Source organism: Dermacentor variabilis, chromosome 3 (assembly GCF_050947875.1).
Source record: "Dermacentor variabilis isolate Ectoservices chromosome 3, ASM5094787v1, whole genome shotgun sequence".
Lineage (NCBI taxonomy): Eukaryota > Metazoa > Arthropoda > Arachnida > Ixodida > Ixodidae > Dermacentor > Dermacentor variabilis.
Window position 1 is genome coordinate 48,202,879 of NC_134570.1, and position 24,318 is coordinate 48,227,196.

At 46.8% G+C, this 24,318-nt stretch overlaps 2 protein-coding genes across 2 annotated transcripts in view; both read left to right on the forward strand.

Annotated features, from left to right (window-relative positions):
* LOC142574503 (uncharacterized) overlaps nt 1-13,911 on the forward strand; it is an 85,852-nt gene extending 71,941 nt beyond the window's left edge. Inside the window, exons 13-16 of the mRNA XM_075683566.1 lie at nt 8,725-8,939; nt 9,878-10,172; nt 11,239-11,375; nt 13,535-13,911. Of these exons, the coding sequence (XP_075539681.1) occupies nt 8,725-8,939; nt 9,878-10,172; nt 11,239-11,375; nt 13,535-13,891 (1,004 nt within the window). The 3' untranslated portion in view covers nt 13,892-13,911. The remainder of the gene's footprint in view (nt 1-8,724; nt 8,940-9,877; nt 10,173-11,238; nt 11,376-13,534) is intronic.
* A 2,684-nt stretch (nt 13,912-16,595) lies between these two features.
* The window catches only part of LOC142574504 (pyrimidine-specific ribonucleoside hydrolase RihA-like), a 58,319-nt gene continuing 50,596 nt past the window's right edge, over nt 16,596-24,318 (forward strand). Inside the window, exon 1 of the mRNA XM_075683567.1 lies at nt 16,596-16,634. Coding sequence (XP_075539682.1) covers nt 16,596-16,634 — 39 coding nt within the window. The remainder of the gene's footprint in view (nt 16,635-24,318) is intronic.

A 24,318-nucleotide genomic window follows, 5' to 3' on the forward strand; every position in this document is an offset into this window, starting at 1 on the left:
ATAAAATTTAAAAAATGTTTTAAAGATTGGAGAGCTATATATTCTAAGCGCACTAAATAAATGAGGAGGAGGGTACGCACATAACCCTTAGTTTCCCTAACCTTCGTGAACAAACTACTTAGCCTTCTTTTAATGTTATATGTGTAAAGGATGACAGCGAGTGATGGTGAAGGAGCCCATTTAATGACGATGACAAGAGGCATTTATTGAGGGTTGGCTTGAAAGCCTTTAATGGGGAATAGGAAGAGGAGGGGGGAGACGTATTGAATAAAGTCGCAGTGCCTGTTTCAAAACATTTAGAGATGTTAGTCAAGATACGTATAGAAGTAGTACGTGCTTTCAAATAGTGTTCGTGTTTTTGTGAGATTACTTTTTTATTCACTTTTCTTTAATAATAACAGTATTGTCACTGATTAGTGGCTGGAGGATACTGAAAACATGTTGAGATGCACAGCTTACGATCGTTGAAAGGTTATGATAAACATCGCTGTTTTTTTTTAATTCTTCCAGCAATGCCTCCACCTTTGGACCCTAAAGGTCTTTCTGGCAAGTATAAAAACATTTTTTTGACGACCATTTGACGGCCTAGTTCTTTGCAGTCCGAATTAATAATTCGAGTTGAACGGTCCAGTCATTATTAGATTGCCGGGTTTCCGTACTTTAAGGTATTTCAAAGTGGATCTACAGTAGTATTTTAGTCATACAATGGTGCACCCAATAACGCGCACGTTTTATGGCGCATTGAAGAAGAAGCGTTAGCTTTACGTTACCTTTTACACAAGTACGTTAAGCAGACAGCTTAAACGCCGAAATGCTCGCTTAGCCGGATTGAACGATTATGTCGCATTTAACAAACATAAAGCCGTTGTCCTTACGTCGTTTTGAAAAGGGATGATGAAATAACGATGAATTTCGAGGTAACTTAACCACCAACCTCGCGAAACCCGCAACGGAAAGATAAAAGAAAAAGAAAGAGGCAATTTCGCCCGTACGTAGGCCAAGCAATGAAAACAATGGCAAAGTTTCACGCTGCGCTTGAAGGCATCTTAAAGCTGTTCAACAGCTTTAAGGCAACAAAGGCGACAAAGCGTGTTCATCGCTTCCGCGCAACGCTCAGAGAAGACGGCCCGGCCTCGCTCTCATCTATGGCCAAGCTCGCTTTGACTAGGCGAGCGCAGCGCTCCTGTTAGCCAGGCGCGCGGCGAGTCACGTGGTCAGGCGGCAACCCAGCTGCGGAGAGCGCATGCGCCAACCCGGGGGCGGTGGCTGTACTCGGCGCGGCGAGTCACGTGATGCGTTGCGCGCAGCTGCGGTCAAATGAAGGTCAAATTGCTGGCGACGGCGAAACTCGGCTCGACGCGGCTAGTAAAGCTTTCGCTTTAAAAGTGCAGAGAAAGAAATGGTGCAACGCTGCCGTACAGTGATCGACAGCATTGGAGAAGCTGCAGCGGCGTTTCACTTGGTGGACGCGGGTTACGCGAAAGCGTATGGACAACGCGAACACGCACAACGAGCACTGCGGCGTAGATGCACAAACGGTAAAGGCGCGAACGCGGCCGTGGTCACTACATTGACCTCGACGTTAAAACGCCTGGTGCGCCACAGGGAAAGCGCACATCACTACACATGCAAGGAAGAGACGCCGCGCTCATGCGCAGCGATCACTGCAGCGATTTTCTTCTCCACCTCCAGGCCCGTTCCATGTCCGGCGCTCGCTTTCCTAGCGGCTTCAAACATAATTTCGTTGATCTCACAGACACACACATGTTGATCTCACATGTAAGCTTACGCGTAAAAGTACAAACAGTGGCTATATTCATCCGTGTGGTTAGCATAGCTACAACACCGCGGCGCGGAGTCGTCCTTCGCAAAAAAAGCGTTCGCAGACTTCATTGTGTGGTATATTCCAACCTAAACGTGTTTGTGCGCAAGCAAACAGGGACGAAGAAGAGCAGCAACTCAAGGACGAGCACTTTCTAACAAGTGGTTTTATTTTTGAAGAACCACCTGCCTTAATGCCGCCTATAGCACGCCTATAGCACATATAATAACCACAGATCTGCGCGAGCTAGTCAACAAAGCACGTCTATAGCACATATAACAACACTTGTGATAAAAAGACGTGGACCAAAGCCACCCGGTCAACATAGAAAGAGTAAGGCGCATGAAACAACCACCGACAATAATATGCGTTAAAGATGTGATGACAGAAGCTGAGGTTATATAGAGCGATGTTCGTTGAAAATTGCCGAAGAAGAAAAGGGAAGTGCCAGAGGGACGCCTTCTATTACTAGGGGGCGCAACGGTGGAAGAACGCCATCAACAGGTACTCAAGTAGGGCCAAAGTTCTGCGTGGAACCAAGCATCGGCATCGTCGACAGGTTAGCACTTACAAGAGACATTGCCAGGAGTGTACCAGAGAAAGAAAAAGAACGATCTGTGGTGGAATGTGTGGACGTGCTGGCCAAAGCTTCGGTAAGCGATAGATCCAGACCCAATGTTGATAGGACTGCTATGTACTTGGTTGAGAACAATCTGCCTGCTGTTCAAGCAGACAAGGAAGGCTTTCTGGTTGTTGCACCAGATGATTGTTATTTAGAAAAGGCTTTCCTAGCGGTGAACAAGTCCTTTATAAGGTGTGATGTGAACGCACAAAACGTAAAGAAGGCGGTGGGGCTAATGAAAAAATGTGATCAAGAAAAGCTAGCGTCACATGTAAAGAACTCAAAAGGAATGAAATTGGAGATATTTTTTACGGCAAAAACACACAAGCAAGGAATTCCGTTCGGGCCAATTGTGTCCGAGCGAGGGCGTTGGCAGGTTCTGGTCGCGGGGTTCCTGCAAAAGATGTTGAATTCCTTAGAAGTACAGGATCCGTACTTATTGAAAAACTCTGAAGGCCTTGTGAATTTTCTGGCACCAGCTAGTACAAGCTGCAGCTGGGGATTCAGCATAGATGTTCAAGATCTCTACTATTCCTTACCGCATGGGCCCCTAATGTGCAGTGTTCAAGATTGCATAACAAATGAGAATGACGAAGTGTCTTTCCGCAACACGTGCGGCATGGCCGTTGAATCCTTTCTTGAACTTCTGCATCTTTATTTAGCGAATACACATGTAGGATTCTGTGGTGAAACGTATATACAGGCAAGAGGTGTGTGCATTGGGTCAAAGGTAGCTCCCATCCTTAGTAGCATTTCTTTGGGAAGCATCGACAGAGTTGGCCAAAGATTTAGAAGGTGTAGTAAATAAGTTGTACAGATATGTCGATGACTACTTGATTTTAGGATGTCATGTAGACAAAGGTGCTTTCAGGAATAGGGTTGTAGAAGTCTTCAATTCTCTGGGCAAGGGCTTAACATTTGCTTCGGAAGTACCGTTAGATAATAAGCTACAGTTTCTTGATGTCAAGTTAGAATTCCTACCGGAACATGTGTGTTGGTCATTCTCGCCCCGAGCTGGAAAACCGCTAATAATCTATGCCTCAGACCATTCCAGGCTTATGAAGAATGGGATAGTCATTTCGTGTTTCCGGTCAGCGTTGTTGAAGTCATGTCACCACACTGTAAACATTGCATTTTTTGAGCAAGTTGATAGGTTGAGAAAGGCTGGGTACCGGCTCCCTGTGATGCTCGCGTCATGCACTAGACTAATGAAAAAACTGAAACAGGATAAAGAACAATGCACAAAGAATCAAAGGCAGAAGGATATAGCTTCCAAGGCTTCAGTGATTACGTATGCGCATGGCCTTTCACGCAGACTTAATGAAGTGGATGGTAGTTACGAAGTAAATGTGGTATCTTCGGCAAAAAACAAAATAGGTAGTGTGTGTTCTAAGATTAAAAATAAGTTCGAAAGTAAGGATGATGTAAAAAAAGAATGTAGTGTTAAACATCCGCGCAAGAACCAATTTGTTGATTGCGCGAAGAACGTTGTTTATCAGATTCCTATGACGTGTGGTCATGTGTACGTAGGGCAGACTGCGAGATGCATTAACACGAGGTTAAGGGATGGGGGCGAAATGCGAAAACACCCGTGTGCTTAGATTTAGGTGCTTGTTAAAGAACCCCAGGTGGTCGAAATTTCCGGAGCCCTCCACTACGGCGTGCCTCATAATCACAAAGTGGTTTTGGCACGTAAAACCCAATAATTTAACACGAGGTTAAGGGAACACTTGTCTAGTCTGAAAGGTCGCCCTAGTACGCATTTGCCAATGCATTGCCAAGAACATGATTGCTCACCTTGTCTTAGTAGCACCGACAATTTGTATAGGCAGGAATCAAACCCCGAGAGAAATTGTGGAAGCTCACTAGATTGAAAAACAAAAGGAAAAATGCATCAGCCATCCTTCTGTTTCATTGTTGGATAAAGAAAATTCGCTTCTGTCATACATCTTTAACGCATTTTATTGTAAGTGGTTGTTTCATGCGCCTTACTCTTTTTGTGTTGACCGGGTGGCTTTGGTCCACGTCTTTTTATCACAAGTGTTGTTATATGTGCTATAGACGTGCTCTGTTGACTAGATCGCCCAGATCTGTGGGTATTTAAGCAGGTGGTTCTTCAAAAATAAAACCAGCTGTTAGAAAGCGCTCGTCCTTGTGTTGCTGCTCTTCTTCGTCCCTGTTTGTTTGCGCACAAGAACTATTAAGATGAATTTGTTCCAACTAGGCCGACTCGCAGTTATGCTGTAGTATATTCCAAGCGGCTATTTTACACGAAAGGAATGAATAAGACGGCGTTGAACATGCTTGGAACACTGCGAAATGTGTGGTAAACGCGCACAAATTCCAGTTAATCGGCACTTACGGATGTCAGCGAGTGCACCAGGTACAAGCGGACGTTACAAGAGGGGTCAAAGATGGCGCCACCATTCCGGGCGACACGTGGGCCGATTACTCCGAAAACCCACCGGCGGACCAACTTGGATCACTGGGCATTTGTCGCTCTTGAACGAACCTCTCTGACGTCAACTTAGATGAGTGGGTATGTGCGACGGCTTATGTGCCACTCTACAATGACAGGAAAACTATTTAAAAAAAAAACTCCGGCGTTGGGAGCAATCGAACCCGTGTCATGCATAGACGTACAATCTTGTCTGGATATACAGTAACACATGCGCCACGCGCGCACTTCGTGTCCGCGTCGCCAGATGGCGCAGCGTGTTCAGTGGGAAGCACGCGAGAGAGGAATCCGACTGCACATGTGCCTCAACGATAGCGCTGCTTTGCGGCGGCAGTACAGCATAACGCCATACATGTCGATATTGACGACGGCATTCATCGTGAGATGGGTTCTGTCGGAATTTGTTTCTTTAGAATTTTGGTAGATCTAATATAAAGGATCCATTACTAAAGTGTCAAACTAAACACGTGGACTCACCTCGCATTTCTGCCCTGTTGTGATTAATAATGTTCCTTTCTTGCTTTTAAATTTAGGGGAGGTGGTGCCGGGATGATGCGAGCAATGTATATGTACTTCGTTGCAATACTGGCGCCGATTATATAAAAGGTTGTCGTAGCCTACGGGTTTTCCACAAAACCATCATAAAATAAGCCTTGCATGTCCGGGACTAATACCACTGCGAAGCAAATATTTGGAAAGTTAATTAGCGTGATATTGCTGACTAGTTGATCTGAATTGTAATTTGTAATGCAAGTAACGTCCGCCTTTTCAAGCATGGTCGAAGGACATAGGTCTAAACTAACTAAGGTCTAGTTTAACTATGGTCTAGACTAAGAAGATAGACTAGACTAACTTAAAAGAAAGTGTTAAAAAATGAAGAGTGCTCAATAGTTGGGTTAACCCGCCGTGGTTGCTCAGGGGCTATGGTGTTGGGCTGCTGAGCACGAGGTCGCGGGATCGAATCGCGGCCACGGCGGCCGCATTTCGATGTGGGCGAAATACGAAAACACCCGTGTACTTAGATTTAGGTGCACGTTAAAGAACCCCAGGTGGTCGGAATTTCCGGAGTTATCCACTACGGCGTACTTCATAATCAAAGCGGTTTTGGCACGTAAAACCCCATAATTTAATAGTTGGGTTACAGACTTGTCTCGGTTTAGTGAGCACCTGCTTGGTGCAGAATACGGACCGCTTTTTTAACAATTTTTTCTGCTAGCAAGCAGAGTACATCTGAGTTGAACTTTACAGAATGCTCTGTTGCTCATTCACAGCCATGGTAGATAGTCAACACACAAGGTTCAAGGAAGGAAGGAAGGTAAAAGTGGAGAAGGAAAGGCAGGGAGAAATATACTTATTCCGCTTATAGGCTAAATGTGGATGAGTTCATTGTCTATGTTTTCTTTCGGGAGCTTACAAACTGGATTTCCGAGCAAGAGGGACAGCACAAATAATTTGGTGAAAAGAACAAGAAAGAAGCAGACAACGTAATTTTTCTTCTATTACAGTACCCCCTTTCACTCGAGAGTCAAATGAAAAGGTCATCTGTAAGTATATAATTTTTTTTGCTCACCATATAGTTACGGCTACTCCATATGACGTTTCACCTTATGTCACAGCGGGCTTCTATTTAAGAATTTGAGTATACTCGCACAATAATTTTGAGTGGCTATTTATAGACATTGCATCTTTCTTTTTTGTGTGTGTGGGAGTTGAGGTAGTTAGATGTGGGGGTTACTGGCTCCTTACTACATTACCTATAGAAGGGAAATCTGCCGCCGCCATCTTTATACGCGTTTCTTATCGGTGCTGTACGTGTGAATGATGTGATGTGGGCGGTTCGGCGCGCCCTGAAAGTGGTTTGACGTTGAACACGATCATGGCTGTAAAAATAAATCTTTTCTACAATGGACTCTGCATGACAAGTCTGACACTTCTCCCCAAATACCATATCATATAATGACTGCACACGTATTAAGCCGACCAAAAAGGAAGCTTAAGAAAAGAAAACATACGATTGAAACCGACGCATAGTGAGTACAAAATACTGCATAAGAAACTTCACTCGTCTTTCGTGCGGTGTTAGTGATCCACCGGTACAGTTCTTGTTTGATATAACTGCACGCCTTAGTGCTAGTTCTCGTGATCTAGAAAACAAAATGTGCCGTTACCCAACAAAAACGAAAAGAAAGAAATCGTATGATACGCTGTTTTAGTAGAGACCCAACCATTGCGACACACGTGCCTTCATAGTGTCTCGAGGTGCTATTTCGAACATTCAAAATCCATCACGTTGCATGTTGAGCCAATCAGAGAACACGCGGGCGTCCTGTGAGCCAATGAGCGATCACTATAGACAGCCAATTTCGCACTGTGGTGGAACCTCGGAAGTGTCAAGAATAACACCTTTGGATTTGGGAAAAATATGCCGACTTGAAGCCTACACTTTTCGGTATGTATAGGCATACAACAGCACAACGAAGCGCCACACCTTCCTTTATTGGCAATTGCAAAAAAAAAAAAAGTTTTGATACTGACCATACATCCAAGGCCACTAGCCAGGGAGAGAATCCCACAAAATCTGAAGCTACAAAAGCAAACATCCTCGTGATGTTAATGCATACTCGGGAAACGCAGGCACTGGTGGTATGCAGGGACTTTGTCACGAAGCAAACGATGGCGTCGTAGGAACAAGCTTGGCGTCAACATTCTCTCGTGCTTTGCAGATCGCGATCGCGTCACCCGTTATCCCCCAGAGACAACGAAGAAGAAATCGCCTCGGACGAGTGTTCCGACGAATGAAGGTAATGTTCCGTTTCAGGTTCACGCGGACGCTATAGGGAGCACGAAGCCATGCACCTCTTTTGTTTGTTGCGACACAGGTGGGCATAGCTTAAGGGTTCGAACTCGTTGAGTCTCCGCAAGCGTTGAGCGATCTGAAAAAGATGTCAGCGTAATATTTATTGGAAGATTTAAATAGAGCCCTTTGGCCGTACAGTATGGATTAATACAAAGAAAAAAATGAAAGCAAGAGCAACAAACGGACACCACATGAACACAGCGCTCCTTTAATTTGACAACATGCAAACAAGTAACAAATAAACAGAGGGCGTGTTGTCGCCTTCTTGTTGTCGGCTTTCGTCTTTATGCGCTCCTTCTATTTATCACGCATTACCAATTTGCCCAACAGTCTATGCTTCTCAATAAGTAAACAAATTTGGGGAGGAGGAAAGGGGGCGGGGGGGTCAGTGCCACTCCTTGCTGCACTGGGCTCGTGTGTGTCCTCTGTTTTCGATCGATGTGCGCTATCTATTAGCTAACGAGTAAATAAAAAAAGTAAGTCAGTCAGTAGTACGATCGGCCTGGCTAGTCTAGACAGCAGTTTACAGTCTATACTGGACTGTGTCTCACAGTCCAGTATAGTCCCTTCCGGTACCATGGGTTAGTGTCCGCGGTTGAGCGTTCGGTGGATACACGTATATCGTTCGAGGCAGAAAATCTTCGAAATTCCGACTTTTTGATGAAACTCACATAAAAGCAGCCGCAATAGCCGTACCTGCCGCTAACAAATCGCTACACTTAGACGACACAGAATAAACTTATTCTTCGTACAACCGTACGGACGCAACGCTTATTCGTCGTCGTACTGAGTGCTTCGTACGATGCCGATGCAAAGCGGTGAATGTCTTCCCCGCAGAAACTGAGCCGTCGTTTGACATCATCACAAAGGGCAAGTTGAATGGCTTTTCCTTCTTGCTGTTTGAATAAATTGAGGGTATACGTACAAAACTGGCTAAATCCGTTGGCGCGCGCCCCTATGTATAGCATGGCCGAAGACGCCGAGGCCAATCCCGAAAGGCGGTCCACTGAGACTCATCGTGGACGTGGACACGGGTGTGGACGACGCCATGGCGCTCGTCTTCGCCCTGACCTCGGAGCGCGCTACGGTGGACGCGATCACCGTGGTGGCGGGAAACGCTTACCTGGACGTGGCGTACAACAACACCCTGCGCGTGCTCAAGCTCCTCGACAGGCCTGAGGTGAGCATCACGTCACTGTCGTCGTGGTTCTTTTGTGAACGTAAGCGAAGGATTCGAAGGACTGCGACGTGGCATGTTCGTTATCTTATCGAATCTTCTCGGTGCTAACTGGCCGAAGGCTGCATGCGACGGCCGCTCGAAAGCAATCTGCTGCTGCGCCCAGGGTCTCTGTTCAGAAGGCTGGTCAGCGTGCTCGAGGCGATGAACAGTGATACCGCGGCCGCTGGCAGTGATACGCACCGTTCGTGTGTTCACAGACGACAGTCGTTTTGCGCGCGAATCGAAACGGTTTCTGAATTTGAGAGCAGGATCGTGCCGTAGAGAGCTCGAGAAGCTCGTCGGCAGAGCCGATATGTGAGCGTCCAGCGACAACACCGACACCTTTAGCAACACGAGTGAAGCGAAGGCGAAGTGATTGAAGAACCTGTAAGCAGCCGGTTGAGAGAGTGTATCGCTATTATTAGTTTGTCTATTTAAGTACATAGCTCTGCAGCTACAAGATGCTGCGAATGGCCTCCAAGATAGGTGCTACTGTATGCCGGAATCTACAAATTGTTGCGTACACCTCCCTGACCTTAAATGACATTACATGTGTCTGTGGTGAGCAAAATATATATGCTATATATATTGGAAAAGACAGACAGTGGGCGTATCATTGCGGCGCCAAAGTTGCGATAACGCACCTTGGCAAACATCGCCAAAAGTCGTCAAATGCCCTTGGCGTATAGGCAAACTTTTATGGTAAAGCGTTGGCACAGAACTGGGAGTCGTGTCTTCCCTTTGATTTCCTATATTTGCTGTGCTACTCTATGTGCCAAGCCAGTCGATATACGCGAAAAGCGATGACGCAGGCCAACGCTCCCCCAGAACTTAATGTGACTGTACGCCTGAAGCATGGGTGCCCCAACTTTAACAACGCGCCCGAACTTTTCTCCAAGGTTCCTGTTTACAAAGGCGCCGACCGGCCCATCTCGGGGCTGTGGAAAACCGAGAAGCACTACTTCGGGCCGGACAACTTCGGCGGCGTCAGCGGCAAGTACCCGATGGCCGTGCCACAGTCGGAATCCAGGAAGCTCGCGCAAATCGCCATGCGGGACATGATCAGGCAGCGGCCCAAGGAGCTCACGCTCGTGCTGCTGGCACCGCTCACGAACTTGGCCACCGCGATGCTCACGGATCCTGGCCTGACCGACGACGTCGCGCAGATCTTCGTCTTGGGAGGCACCATTTCCGGTACGCCGGGAGGAGCCCCCGGGTTTGCTTGCAAGAATATATACATACATATAGAAGGAAGTTTACCGAGCCACCAGATCTGTGTGACGAGATCTGAGCTGGGTTCTCGAATTTTACGATTTGGGCGTGCTGATGATGCAGGCCGGGAGAAACTTAAAATAAATAATAATAATAATAATACGAGTTCAACGGCCTTATCCGTATACAATATATATTTTATTAACTCTCTCAAGGTTACATCAGCAACAAAGGAAGAGAGGACGCAAGGCAACGTATCGCAACGCAACAAGGACGTATCGCAATTAAGCTGTGCTCGGCAACATGCACATATCCGCTATAGTATATGGCCTGAGGGGAGGGGGGGGGGAGGGCGACCCTAAACACACGTGCAGAGGTCACTAGTCATTACCGAAGTTCTTGCCCAACAGCTTAATGGTGAACGCTTCTGCCTCCACACTTGCCCTTGTCACAGGCACGTCGGTTCGATGCCCATAGAGGCGTTCTATAGGGCGAGCAAAGCTTTTTTGTCTTTCTTTCTAGTACGTCGAGCGCGAGATCGAGTGATGACGAGAAAGTGGTCGGGCTACACGACGATGGACGCAGAGGAAAGGACGGCCACAACCAACCCGATTTCTAGCGCTTAACGTGGGGTCTCTGTAATATGGAGTTCGAAAAGGCGTTAACTAGAACGTAAACTAGAACAGGAATGCCTTCGGAACAAGTATAATATGCATCGGGTCATTTCACATATGAACGTACTTTGCCTCCAGTTTGGCTTCAGTTCTGCGACTACAATATATGTGCCTCTTAAATTGTTAACGAAAACGCATTTGGCCAGTTCGGATTCATCAGTCTTGTCAGTTCACCCGACACGTATTTCACGCGTGCAAGCAAATACGGTGAACCGCGTATTGTCCGTCGACGTCATTTTTTTTACACTATTCAGCAGCGACGTCATCGCCACATTTTCATTCACAGCGTGCTTTTCGCTGGAATGAACTTTCACTATCTCATGCTGTTTCTCGAAGTAAGTCTTTCCCATGTTTTTCATATGTATATATTGCAGGAAAAGGAAACGTCAATCCTGGCGCTGAGTTCAACTTTGCCACCGACCCGGAGGCGGCCCGCATTGTTCTGCAGAGGGCCACTTGTCCTGTGACCTTCGTGGTCTGGGAAGCTGTGCTTCAAGGCACAGTGCAGTGGGTGAGCGATGCTGGGAGCTTCAGCGACGGCTGCCTCCAGCGTTCAGGGGCGGAATCGTTTGAATAGCGAAACAGTCGAAGCAAAGTGAATGCAAACATTCGAAATTTCGACCATCGATTGGAATATCAAATATCTTACTTGTGAAGGCATTTGAGTTATACTAGCTGTTCGTACTGGTTGGTGAAGTTTTCGGTGAGTCATACGTGCGTCCGAGACGTGCGCGGAGCTGGTGTTTCGCTTCCTGTACCAATTTATCTTTAGCGTTTGCGTTGGTTCGTGTCGTCTCTTCTGATCCCTTTTCTATGTCATATGTCTAATGGCAGAAAAAGAAAGAACACAGTTAAACAACGATATCACATAAACGGAAAGAAGACGCGAATGAGCACACTGAAATCTCGGAGGCAACAACCTTGGTTCTCCGGCTGCACGATAGGTGGCGCCACAAAGCATCGTCGCAGACAGTTTAATAATAAGAGCTTGGTGGCGCAACACACCGCCCCGTGCCAAAGGGGGCGCTCATAACATCCATCCTCCATCCATCCAGCAGAGAGCCCAGACAATTTACCAATGCGCCTAGTATCTGCGCCTTGCTGACGTATGTTTGTCAACTCGCCCATGAAGTGGGCATTGATGGACAAGAGCGCGTGCAAAACAAACCTGAATAACCTGAACTTGCTGTGAAGACCTTTCAGTGACAAGTTTATCCCAGGAACCTTGAATATTTTCTGCTTCTGAAAGTCAAGGAAACTAAACGAAACAAGAAATACTTGATTACATTTAATCTTATGGCGGTAAGCGCAATAAAAGTGCCACTGGAAGTGGGGCATCGGACTGCTAACGAAAGGCTGGGTGTGTCACGAAAACTGAAGGTGGCGCTCAAATAGCGTCACGAACGCCTCGTCAGGAACCAGCCCAACCATTTGAAGGCTCAGCGTCGCCGAAAGCTGGTCGCGCGCCACTACCAGTTCTCGTCCAATCGATCCAAGGTTCCACTGATCATGATTATGCTTTCCTCCGCAATCGACACGGGTCGAGGCCGTTGTTCGGCTTACGCACCCATGGAAATGTAGCGGGGCGCAGGAGGGGAGGGGGAATTCCGTCTTGGTTTCGCTCACTCATCTTGACGTGGTCAACCGGCTCGGATGTATTGGCGCTACGGTGAATAGTGCGCGGTACCACGTGACCACCACGTTCGGATTATATGGTAGTGTTCAGCTTATGGGCGTCCCGTCCAAAGCCATATTACACGCGGCCATCGTGTTGAACTGTTTTCAATAAAACGCCACGTGATTATTTGTTTAGCTCTGCATGACTCGAGGCCCCATGGCGTATGCTACTCGGGGCGGCCACGAGCACGTGACGCCGCGCCCATAGGGGTGGTACACAAGCCCTTGTTTGGTTTTTCCAATAAGAGATCGTGGTTGATATGGGTAGAACTGGGAAAACTAAGAGAGAATGAAAGTATGTTGTGTGCCTGTAAGGGTAGGAAAAAGCAGGACGAAGTAAAATGAACGACAGTGGCTATGGAAGTGTGTCCCGGTGCGGAACACGAAGTTGTGTCTTGTCCTAAGACGCCTTCGAGGACGTGGTTTCGTATGCCATCGCCTGCACCGAAGTGTTACGCGGAAAGCACGACAAGGGACTGCAACTCTGTACTTTGCGCTGGAATTTTACTCCATAGCCGACGTCGTACGCTTCACTTCATCCTGCTGCTCAGACGCACATCGCTTCATTTATATTAGTTTTCCCGTTTCTACTAGTTACAAAATTACGTCAAGACGCAGCAAGGATTGCTTGCCATTCAGCGATGTTTGATATTTTCGACTTGCTCTCGTTTTCCGCACTGCTTCCTTCACGTTCCAATACGTACAGCGTACGTTTAAAATATTCTGCAGCACGTGGTCGAAGAAGCTACAAAACTACACAAAGGCACCGACGCACCAAAAAAGAAGGAGTTTTAATGAACACCAGTAATTGGAACGGTTCTCCGTTGTTCCGCATGTCGGCCTCGGCGTGCAGTCTCGGAGCACCCTTGGAAAATTTACGGGCACCGTGTCGCAGCTCACGTAGATCACGAATGTGGTAACTTGCTCAGATAATTACGATTCTGCAGACGTTGGATGCAGTGCCTTTATTTATTTGTTCTTTTTTTGTTCCAGGACGTCTATTATGACGTGGTCAAGGAGGACACGAAGCTGGCGAGGTTCCTGCGCGAAGTGAACAACCACACCATCGAGTGCTGCCTGAAGAAATCGTCCAGATCTTTCATGCTCGGAGACTTCCTGGCCGTGCTGGCCGCGCTGGTTCCGGACAGCGTGAGCGGGTCGGTGGAAAGCCGCTCCGACGTCGAGCTGCACGGCGACTACACCCGAGGCCAGATGGTGCACGCCTGGCTTCCACAACACTTGCCGCACATAAAGCGCAACGTGACCGTCGTCCGGAGCTTCGACACCGACGTCGTGGCAGATCATTTCCGCAAGGTGTTTCTGGCCGAGGACAGCGGCGACAGCGAGTGACTTAACCCAAGGAGTGCATGCAGCTGAAAGATCGTTTCATCTACTCGGTCATTCATTCATTCATTCATTCATTCATTCATTCATTCAGTTTTTTGTTGTTGTCGTCGTCGTAGTTGGCGTTCGGTGATGTAGGCGACAGGTCGTGCCGGCAGTTTGGCCATTCTCACTTTCTCGTCTTTCCTTTGCTAACATCGCGGGTTTAGTTATGTACGAAAAAGAAACGAAAAAAGGAAAGGTGTAAGTTAAGCGAGGGAGGAAAATTTAGTTTCTTCGATCGACTCTTCATCGTTCGCACGATCTCGGAATGCCGTAAAAAACCGGCATACAATGCGGTCCTGAAATTACTCCGGGAAAGGCAATTTCAGGCCCACTAAAATAGAAAGAGAGAAAAAAAAACGAGAGTGCAAGAGGGAAATAATCCTCGTATAATATGACAAATCGATATTTACTTTTGAGCGCCATATAACTTAAAAGAAATCAATTTTGTAAGCTCGAATGAATTACGAGAATCAAGGTTGACATGGTCAATTTCTTATTAATAGAAAAAAGCCTTCGTATTATGTGCTGGACTTTACGGTAAGCCGGTTTTAAAGGACTCCGAGAATTAAGAGCTCCAAAGCAGTGATTCCCGACAGGGCTGGCGAAAAGGCAGCGTTAATTTCACTATTAGATCAACCCTCCTAAGCAGCTGTTTTCTATTTAGTCAAGTAACCGTGAGGTCAAATTGGGGAAAGCCTTCGCATCCGCCAAACGTTCTCGCAAGAAAAACAAAGCAATGTGCTTATGCGCGCCATAAGCACATTGCCGTCTAGTGTAAAGATACCGCACGTGGTAATTTATAGCAGCTATGCGCGTTACGTGTTTATGCGTTATACAGTTATGCGTTACGAAGTGACAACAGCTATGCCCTTCATCGCGTAGGTGCTACGAATCGACGAAGCGTCCACTTACTATGCCAGCTCCCAGAAAGCGAGAAAACGAATTTTAGAGCTGCCACATTAGGTGTCAACTCCACACACCTCGATGACTCGAGGCCGAAATTATCGCGACGATTTATTTTAAACGTTTGTTGCACGTTCGTGTCACTGATTTCCAGAGCTCGAGGAAAGGATTGCGAAGTGAGTAACTTACGATGCCAACCACTTTTTAACCATTTAACCACTTTAGCTGTGACCGGAGTTTGCACAACGAATTGCGGTCGGTGCAAGTGTGGTGGATATGCACAGAGACGTAGCATAGGTATACCTATGCCTAGCCTTGAGGCTGTTAGACGCTTCGTGGTTTCATAAAACGTCGTGCTGTCGCCCTCAGTCACGCTTGCAATTTTTGTGAGAATACATAAGACATCCTGCGCCTTGTTGCAGTGTTATACCTAGACTTGCACCACCAACACCTGTTTGTTCGTTTTAACTCTCTCCATGATGTCGCTTCTTCCTAGTTTATTTAGCCCAAAACCTGTGCACCGTTGAAATGCGATAGCTCTAAGTACTGGCGATGGCGACTTGCTTTATTGTTTGTTCAGATGGCGGACAATAACGATCGATTATGCTGACATCTTGTTGCAGAACTGCCACACTATACTGCTCTAGATGGCGCCCTGAATTGTGATGATGACGACGTCCTTGAAAAGCAGCACCAACTCGAAATATATGTGTTTGACATTGGCTATGGCTTCGTTCTATGCGGATTTCTATTTCTTGCCATGCTGTCTTCCGTAATTTGGTCTGAATTTCACTCAGCACGTCTTATTCTTTCAATATCATGATAGCGCACGTTTTTTCCTGGATATAAGCCTAACGCAAATGCATTTGATATGGCTTCCTGCTTTCTTTTTAAGATTTTTTGACAGAGTATGTAAAATTTCAAATTTACGCCTCCGTACGTTGTTATTTCGTCTTTTACTTTCGAAGAAGGCTCGTATAATCTTAACTTATAAGGCTATAGCTACGTTTACGTTTTCCTTTCCCATCATCGAACACTATTTATTGAAAATATTTCTATTTAATCACGCCCTCGTTAATTGTTATTCCCCTTGTTTCTGTCTGTGCAATAAGTATATGAATAACCCAATGCAATCACACGCTTCATGATGCATTCATACATGATTCAGTTATTCCCATGACTAACTCGGAAGGGAACTACCTTCCCGGTGCTATCGACGGCATGGCGGACACACTGTCATTCAAGGTCGCCGTTATAAACCACCTTTCAGAACAACCTGCACTGTGCGCTGTCAATTATTATGTTTGTCGTTTGCAAAGCAGATGGAACTGTCGGGACAGCGCATTGCACGTGCATGGCAGGTGTAGGCGAATCATGCTCGCATGTTGCTGCTACACTTTTTCCCGTAGAGACAGCTGTGAGGCTGAGGGACTCCGTTACTTGTACTGAAAAGAAAAATACATGGCTGCCAGCTCATACCCGGAATGTTGAATTCCGAAGCCTAAGGGAAGTAGACTTTTCTTCCGCAAAAGCAAAGAAGAAAAAGATGGACAACATTATAAACAGTACTATTACTGCAGATGTAGCCCCTTCATCACATAGGCTGCAGCCAATACGAACTGCGACAGATGCAGAGCTAGAGCAGTGCTTTTCAGCTATAGCAGATGCAGGAGTGACGCCAGCGTTGATTACTCTGCATGAAAAATATAGCTCTCTTTTTCATCCACCACGAGCAAAAGAGCCTTTACTTCTTCGAACCGTAATGTGTGAAGAGGCCGCCTCTGAGGATTTGCCTGCTCTGGTGAGCCGAGCCGAAGAGTTTTCGAAAGAAATGGTGATAACACAAGATATGGTGCAGCATGTCGAAGCCGTAACAAGAGAGCAGTCAAAACGTGCAAAGTGCTTTGCATTTAGAGCTGGACGAGTAACAGCTTCAGTTATGAAGAGTGTGTGTAGGACAAACGTGGACCACCCGCCAATAAGCTTGTTGAGAAGAATCTGCTACCCAGAAAAAAACAAATTTTCGTCTGAAGCCACAGAATGGGGACTCAAGAATGAAAGTGCTCCTCTCCACGTACCAAGCAAATGCACAGTGCAATACCACAATAATGTGACACTGAGAAGGGCCGGCGTTTGTTTAAGTGACAAATAACCCCACCTTGCAGCATCCCCAGATGCTATTGTCAACTGTCTATGCTGCGGTGACGGCATTGTTGACGTAAAATTCCCTTATTCACTTGCAGCACAAGGACTAGTAGCACCATTGAGTAACAAAGATTTCCGTCTGGAGGCCAATCCCGAAGGACCTCGCTTAAATATGACTCATGAGAATTTCTACGAAGTCGTAACACAGCTGGCGGTGTGTGCGGTGAAACACCGCGACTTTGTCGTTCGGACGCCAAACTCTGTACATATTGAAGGAATAATAGAAGATTCTGCATTCATTAAAGGAGTTCTGGAATTGGCAACGCGATTTTTCACACATGTTGTGCTAGCTGAAATGTTTTCGCAATACTTCACCTGAAAAGATACACCATAGACTGTCACTAGTGCTAAAAGATCTGTGTACTGTTACTGTCGAGGCCCAGAAACAGGAAGAATGGTGGCATGTGATGGGGAACACTGCCCATACATATGATTCCACTACTCGTGCATTGTGATGAAGCGGGCACCAAAGCAGAAGCACTGGTATTGTGCAGATTGTGCTCTTTTGAAGAAAGCTTAGGACAGTCCCTGGAACACAAGCCCCGGGTGCCAATTGCCAGGTGGAGGGTGGGGGGGGGGGGGGGTGTTGTGAAGACCTTGCTTTTCCGACCGCCTTGATTCGGCGTGAATGGTAAAGAATGCTTCGGTAACCACCAGCCCGAACTCATGTACCCGATCTACCAGATGGTTAGTGCCCCTGAATTGTCGGCTGCAGCTTTATCATCATCCTACTCAATAATTGCACGGATATGCGGGCTAAAAAATGTAATTCGCTAAGTGGTCGCTACACCACGCGCCTTAGCAGAACGTTACACGTGCGGTGCGCTCATTTGCCACCGTGGTTTGCGTGTCGTAGGTATGCATACAGTGTTGCATTTATCAGTTTTGCATCGTTTCTATTAGTTTTGTATCAGTTTCGCTGTGTTAAATAAAAACACTGTCTCCAGTCATAGCTAACCGTCTTCTTGTCATTTGGTTGTTGTCACGGTGGCGTCCCACAGGGCGGGGTATTGAGCTCTATTCTCTTTAACCTAACTATTGTTGGCCTAGCTGAAATATTACCCAAGACAATTCGCCTATCAGTGTACGCTGATGATACTTGTCCTTGGGCTTCTGCGGTAACTCGACGTAAGTGCGCGCAAGAATTCAGCGGGCAGCCACCCGAACTTATTGGTATCTCCGCAAACAAGGCCTGATTGTGTCCATCGAAAAATGCGCCTTAATCGCGTTTACGCGCAGATCCATGGCTCCGTACCATGTTTCTCGCCATGACCAGGGTATCGCATACCAGTGATCTCACCGTTTCTTATGTGCAGGGGTGTAGTCAGGGGGGGGGGGGCTTATGGGGCTTCAGCCCCCCCCCCCCCGAAATTTTGTCGTGCTGTCCATGCGCCGCCGGCTAAAACAACTCCCGGCGCCGGAAATAATGCTCGAGTTTGTCTAGAATGGGGGGGCCTTTTCGCGCTCGAAAAGACATTTTAGCGCGAACATTGCGAAATCGGGCTGGATTTCGCGGCAACGCCCATGCACCGGGAGTCACATATCGTAACGCAAGGAGCTCCATCCGAGCACAAAGTTCCTACGGCGTAGCTTGCGGGCTCGTCGGGGCATCTCGCTGAGGCCGCGGAGTCAGGAGTGCTTGGATTTCAATTGTGACACTTTATGGGCATAAAGTTATAATAAACTTTTGACGCGAAAGGTGCATTGATATTTCCAAAGTCGTGCTTTAGATTTTCAATTCCGGAACTTTGTGCAGGGCTTAATGTTGTTAGAGACATTTGACGCCAGAGGTGCATTGACTTTACTAAAAAGTCTTAGATCGGAACATACAACGAGACAAGCCAAATCAACGCACTATCAGACAAGTTGACAAAACACGCAGCGAGATACGATGAGACGAAGTGTTGTGGTGGTTCATTTGTGCCGTCATGTCGCATAAAAAAAATATCAACATTTTTTTTTCACCTACGCTAAAGCGTTCATGTCAAGACACTAAAGCCAGCCAGGGTAACTACGTTCTTACTTATCTTTTTTACTTTGACTTCTATTCGTAAGCGCACATTGAGCCTCCTAACCCGTAGCCTGGCAGAGCCAGCCAGAGCGCATGCGTTTTTCTTGTGGTGCCCCGAAACCAGCGCGCGGCGTACTTCGGTGCGCGTTGTTGCGTACTCCAGGGTAGTGTATCGTACTGCTGCCGAATAGTAGCGGCGCCTGCCTATCGAAGCTCGACCGACGTTACTTATTGGGTAGCGTGGCGTTGTCGGCGGGCTGCAGGCATCCGGTAACCATGGCGACCAAGCAAGGGCGAGACGATTTTCTAGTGCGAAACTTACACGGTTTATTCAAAGGTAGCGGAAAGAAAATGAGAAGAGCATGAAGTGTTTAAAAGTACATTTAGGAGCCCCTTAAATAGGCTCTCTACAATCGTGGGCGGGATCTTGCTTCTGTCGATGTCACGTGACCGGCACGGAAAGAGGGCCCCTCCTCCTCTGGTTACACCGACCCTGCTGAAAGGAAGAAGTCGTTCCGCCTCCCGGAATTGTAGACGCCTGTCCGCCTCTTCTGCGCTTTGCGGGTTCGTGGAAGTTCTCTTCTAGGTCCCATTCGAGGAAAGGGCCTCTCTAAACTCAAACACACACACACCCACACACACACAAAAGAGGCTGTACACTGCGAGGCTTCCGGCAGACAGGCACACTCGAAACGGTCATGGCGAATTAGAAAGTCACGCTTCATTTCGACGAAGCCTGGTAAAAGGTCCGGTGAGAGAAAGTTCTTTCTGCACCTGGATCAGGACACCCACAATAGCAGGCGAAGTCACGCCTCATTTCGACGAGGCAGGGTGAGATTCCTTTTGCCACGTGGTGTCAGACGCCAACCCTAACAGCGTGTGGTTTTCTCTGGCCGAGTGAATTTTCGCCTGGCAGAGTGTTGGGCGCCTTCTGGCTAACACACGAGAAGAAGAAACAATGGTCGATCACCGCCATCACTGTGAAGACTTGATGAATTACACTGTGTTCGCTTGAGCGCAACCTCGCCGGAAAGTGTTGTCTGGCCGGTGTAAATACCGAGCACTATGCGTATGTTTCTCGGTGGACCAAGTGTCTCACGTTTTCTTCGATATTGATTTGGTAGCCAAATTAGGTGCCCAAAATAGGCATTGGATTGTGGAGATACTTTCCTTTATGTTTTTTTTTTTCATTTCGGTGCCCCCGCCCCATAAAAGGAAAAAAAAATATACATTGTTGCGGCGCAGCGAATTGTCGCATGGTGACAGTTGGTTACTTCATTTGCGAAAAGTAATCGGCCACGGCACGCTTCGTTTGCCGGATACTATTATTATATTATTGTTATAGCAATTATATGAAGACTCCAGGCGCATTTCTGCTGTCACTGTCGCCCTCATGTTTCGTATGAAGTCTCAGAGCAATAACGTTGTGACCGCGCGCCGCATGCTGTATGTGCGAGTGAAAGCGAAGGGGGTGGAGGGTGGAATGGGTGAGCCGACGATGGTGGCTCAGTTTTGCGTGCGCAAAGGGGAAAAGCGGGGAGCAAGCGCGCCGACTTCCGTCGCACGCGATACATCGGATGGAGTGGATGGAATGGGGGCGGGATCTAGGATTCTGTGAATCTCTGATTGCGCTACATGTTTATTTGCTTGCTTGACGCATTATACACACAGTGACTTTGTCTTAGATGCGTAGATTTATTGGAGACTTAGACGTATGTTTAAGTATCCTGTCGCGAGGTTTTGTGCATACGTGCAGTGAACTTTGTTTCCAGTGACACTTTTTTGCCCTTTATCAAACATTTGTGTATTCCATTGTATCTTCGCATTTCTAATGAACGAGGGCGAGTTAAAAGAAAGTCACCCTACCCACCCCGCGCAATAATGGTTCGGTTCATTATCTGCGAGGCATGCGCCTAGCACACAGGCATCTTTCATATACAAAAGTGACACGCAGATGTGAGGGTAAATGTTCTTTAATGCTCTCATACACTGGATTGAACATGATTGCGTGACGTAATGGACACTTCAGAAGTTGAGCAGCGGGGTGCCGTGAATGTTTTGACAGCTGAAGGTGTTTCCCAAAAGGAAATTATTCGCCGTATGGCTGCCGTGTACGTTGAACATTGCCCTTCATTGGCCACTGTGAAGCATTCGAGCAAACGGTTGAAAAAGGACGTGAAAGTTGCAAAGAAGATCCAAGACTGGGCCAAAGCCACCGTGCAATCACCCCCAACACAATTGCAAATGCTGGTTAGACAAGAATTGAGGATAAGCATCGATGAACTGGCAGGGCGTGTGAACATCAGTCACGGTTCGGGTCACACCATAATTCATGAATATCTCGGCCATCGGCCCTTGTGTGCGCAATGGATGCCCAAGATTTTGAACCACCGCCAGAAGAAGGTTCTGCGCTGCCTTGACTCATATGATCCGGTATCACAATGAGGGTGACGACTTCTTGTCTGCAGTTGTGATCGGGGACAAACCATGGTGCCACTACTACGAGCCTGAAACACGACGGCAAAGCTTACAGTGGAAACATTCGAATTCACCGCCGCCAAGGAAAGCAAAGGCCGTCATTTCCGCCGGAAAGGTGTTGGTTACTATTTTTTTTCGATCGTCAGGGGCCATTACTGATATAATTTTCTAAGGCCGGAGAGACTATCAATCGTTTGCGATATTGTGAAACGCCGGATCGGCTGCGTGTCGCAATCAAGAACAAACGACGTGGAAAATTGACGAATGGGGTCATCTTGTTGCACTACCTGGCAATCGTGTTGGGCTGCTGAGCACCAGATCGCGGAATCGAATCCCGGCCACGGCGGCCTCATTTCGATAGGGGCGAAATGCGAAAACAACCGTGTACTTAGATTTAGGTGCACGATAAAGAACCCCAGGTGCTCTAAATTTCCGGAACCCTCCACTACGGCGTGCCTCATCATCAAAAAGTGGTTTTCACATGTAAAACCCCATAATTTAATTTTCAATTTTTCCACAATGCCCGTCCCCACGTCGCTGATGTGGTTAATACAAAACTGGCAAAGTTCAAGTGGGAAACGCTGAAACATCCGCCATACAGCTAAGACCTGTTGTCTTGGGACTTCCACATTTTGGGGCAATGAAGAAACAGCTTAAGGGACACAGATTCATGTGGGACGATGACGTGAAAGAGTCAGTTGCAGATTTGTTGAAGCAGCAACCTAAGGAATTTTATGACACGGGAATCATCCGACTCGTTAGTCAATGGGATAAATGTCTAAATGCTCATGTTGACTACCTTTAAATTATATACTCCGTTTGTCATATATTTGCATTGGCTCACTTTCATTTGACTCGCCCTCGTATATATTGCAGAACGGCTTCATATACGTGCTCTCCCCATTAGGACAATAATTTCGGTGAAATTACCCACGATACACGACCGGCGACAGCTGCTCCTGCGTAATACATTGGAATAAATGACAGCGTCATTGAGATTTTTCACTGGCCGTTGCATATGTACAAATATGTAAACGAGGCTGTTGAATGACAAAATTTCATTACCATATTTGTCCTCAACTTGTTCATTTCATGGCCTTTACATTTTTGATATCAGTGGCATGCACTGCTTTGCTGTTTTCGAACTGATATAGTTCGAATTCACGCTTTGTGTCTTTGATTTGTTTCTTTTTTGTTGTTGAGCGAAACCATTTTCTTGCTTATGCACGCGTACAGCGGCAACTTGAGAACAAGTGGTTAGAAACTGGTGCATAAATTGTTAACACATGACCAGCAAAGCATCACAACTGTCAGAACTGTCAGAAGAATTTAACAACTGCTTGCTTTAGAGCGAGCTTTTCTGAACCTCGCAAAGCTCAAGAGAAACCATGCTGCTGCTGCCACGTTTTGTGGATAAAGTGGCGTAGAGCCACACAAAAAACTGTTGCTGGTGCTCAGCAAAGTGGTACGTCGTTTGAAAAAGAGTATTTTCTGAGCTCATTTTACTCGAAATTTCACATTTCGAAAACTGTATTGGTGGAAATCTGTTTATTTCACATTTCAAAAACTGTATTTGCTGAAATCATTTCGTTTGACATTTCAGGTCAACCACTCTCAGCGCCTACGGGAGGTACCCCTTAAAGTGTGGATTCTTGCCAAAGCAGATGGAACTGTCGGGACAGCGCATTGCACGTGCATGGCAGGTGTAGGCGAATCATGCTCGCATGTTGCTGCTACACTTTTTGCCGTAGAGACAGCTGTGAGGCTGAGGGACTCCGTTACTTGTACTGAAAAGAAAAATACATGGCTGCCAGCTCATAGCCGGAATGTTGAATTGCGAAAGCTAAAGGAAAGCGATTTTTCTTCGGCAAAAGCAAAGGAGAAAAAGATCGACAACATTATGAACAGTACTATTGTTGCAGATGTAGCCCCTTCATCACATAGGCTGCGGCCAATCCCAGCTGCGACAGATGCAGAGCTAAAGCAGTGCTTTTCAGCAATAGCAGATGCAGGAGTGACGCCAGCGTTGTTTACTCCGCATGAAAAGTATAGCTCTCTTTTTCATCCACCACGAGCAAAAGAGCCTTTACTTCTTCGAACCCTAATGTGTGAAGAGGCCGCCTTTGAGGATTTGCCTGCTCTGGTGAGCCGAGCCGAAGAGGTTTTGAAAGAAATGGTGATAACACAAGATATGATGCCGCATGTCGAATCCGTAACAAGAGAGCAGTCAAAATGTGCAAAGTGGTTTGTATTTAGAGCTGGACGAGTAACAGCTTCAGTTATGAAGAGTGTGTGTTGGACAAACGTAGACCACCCGTCTCTAAGCTTGTTGAGAAGAATTTGCTACCCACAAAAAACAAGTTTTCATCTGAAAAGTTTTCAAGCATGAAAGTGCTGCCCTCTGCACGTACCAAGCAAATGCAGTGCAATGCCACAACAATGTGACACTGAGAAGGGCCGGCGTTTGTTTAAGTGACAAATAACCCCACCTTGCAGCATCCCCAGATGCTATTGTCAGCTGTCCATGCTGTGGTGAAGGCATTGTTGACGTAAAATTCCCTTATTCACTTGCAGTACAAGGACTAAGAAGCACAATTGAGCAACAAAGATTTCCGCCTGGAGGCTAGTCCTGAAGGACCTCGCTTAAAGAGGACGCATGAGTATTTCTACAAAGTGGAAACAGAGCTGGCGATGTGTGCGGTGAAATATGGCGACTTTGTCGTTTGGACGCCAACCTCTGCAGATATTGAAAGAATAATAGGAGATTGTGCATTCATTCATGAAGTTCTGG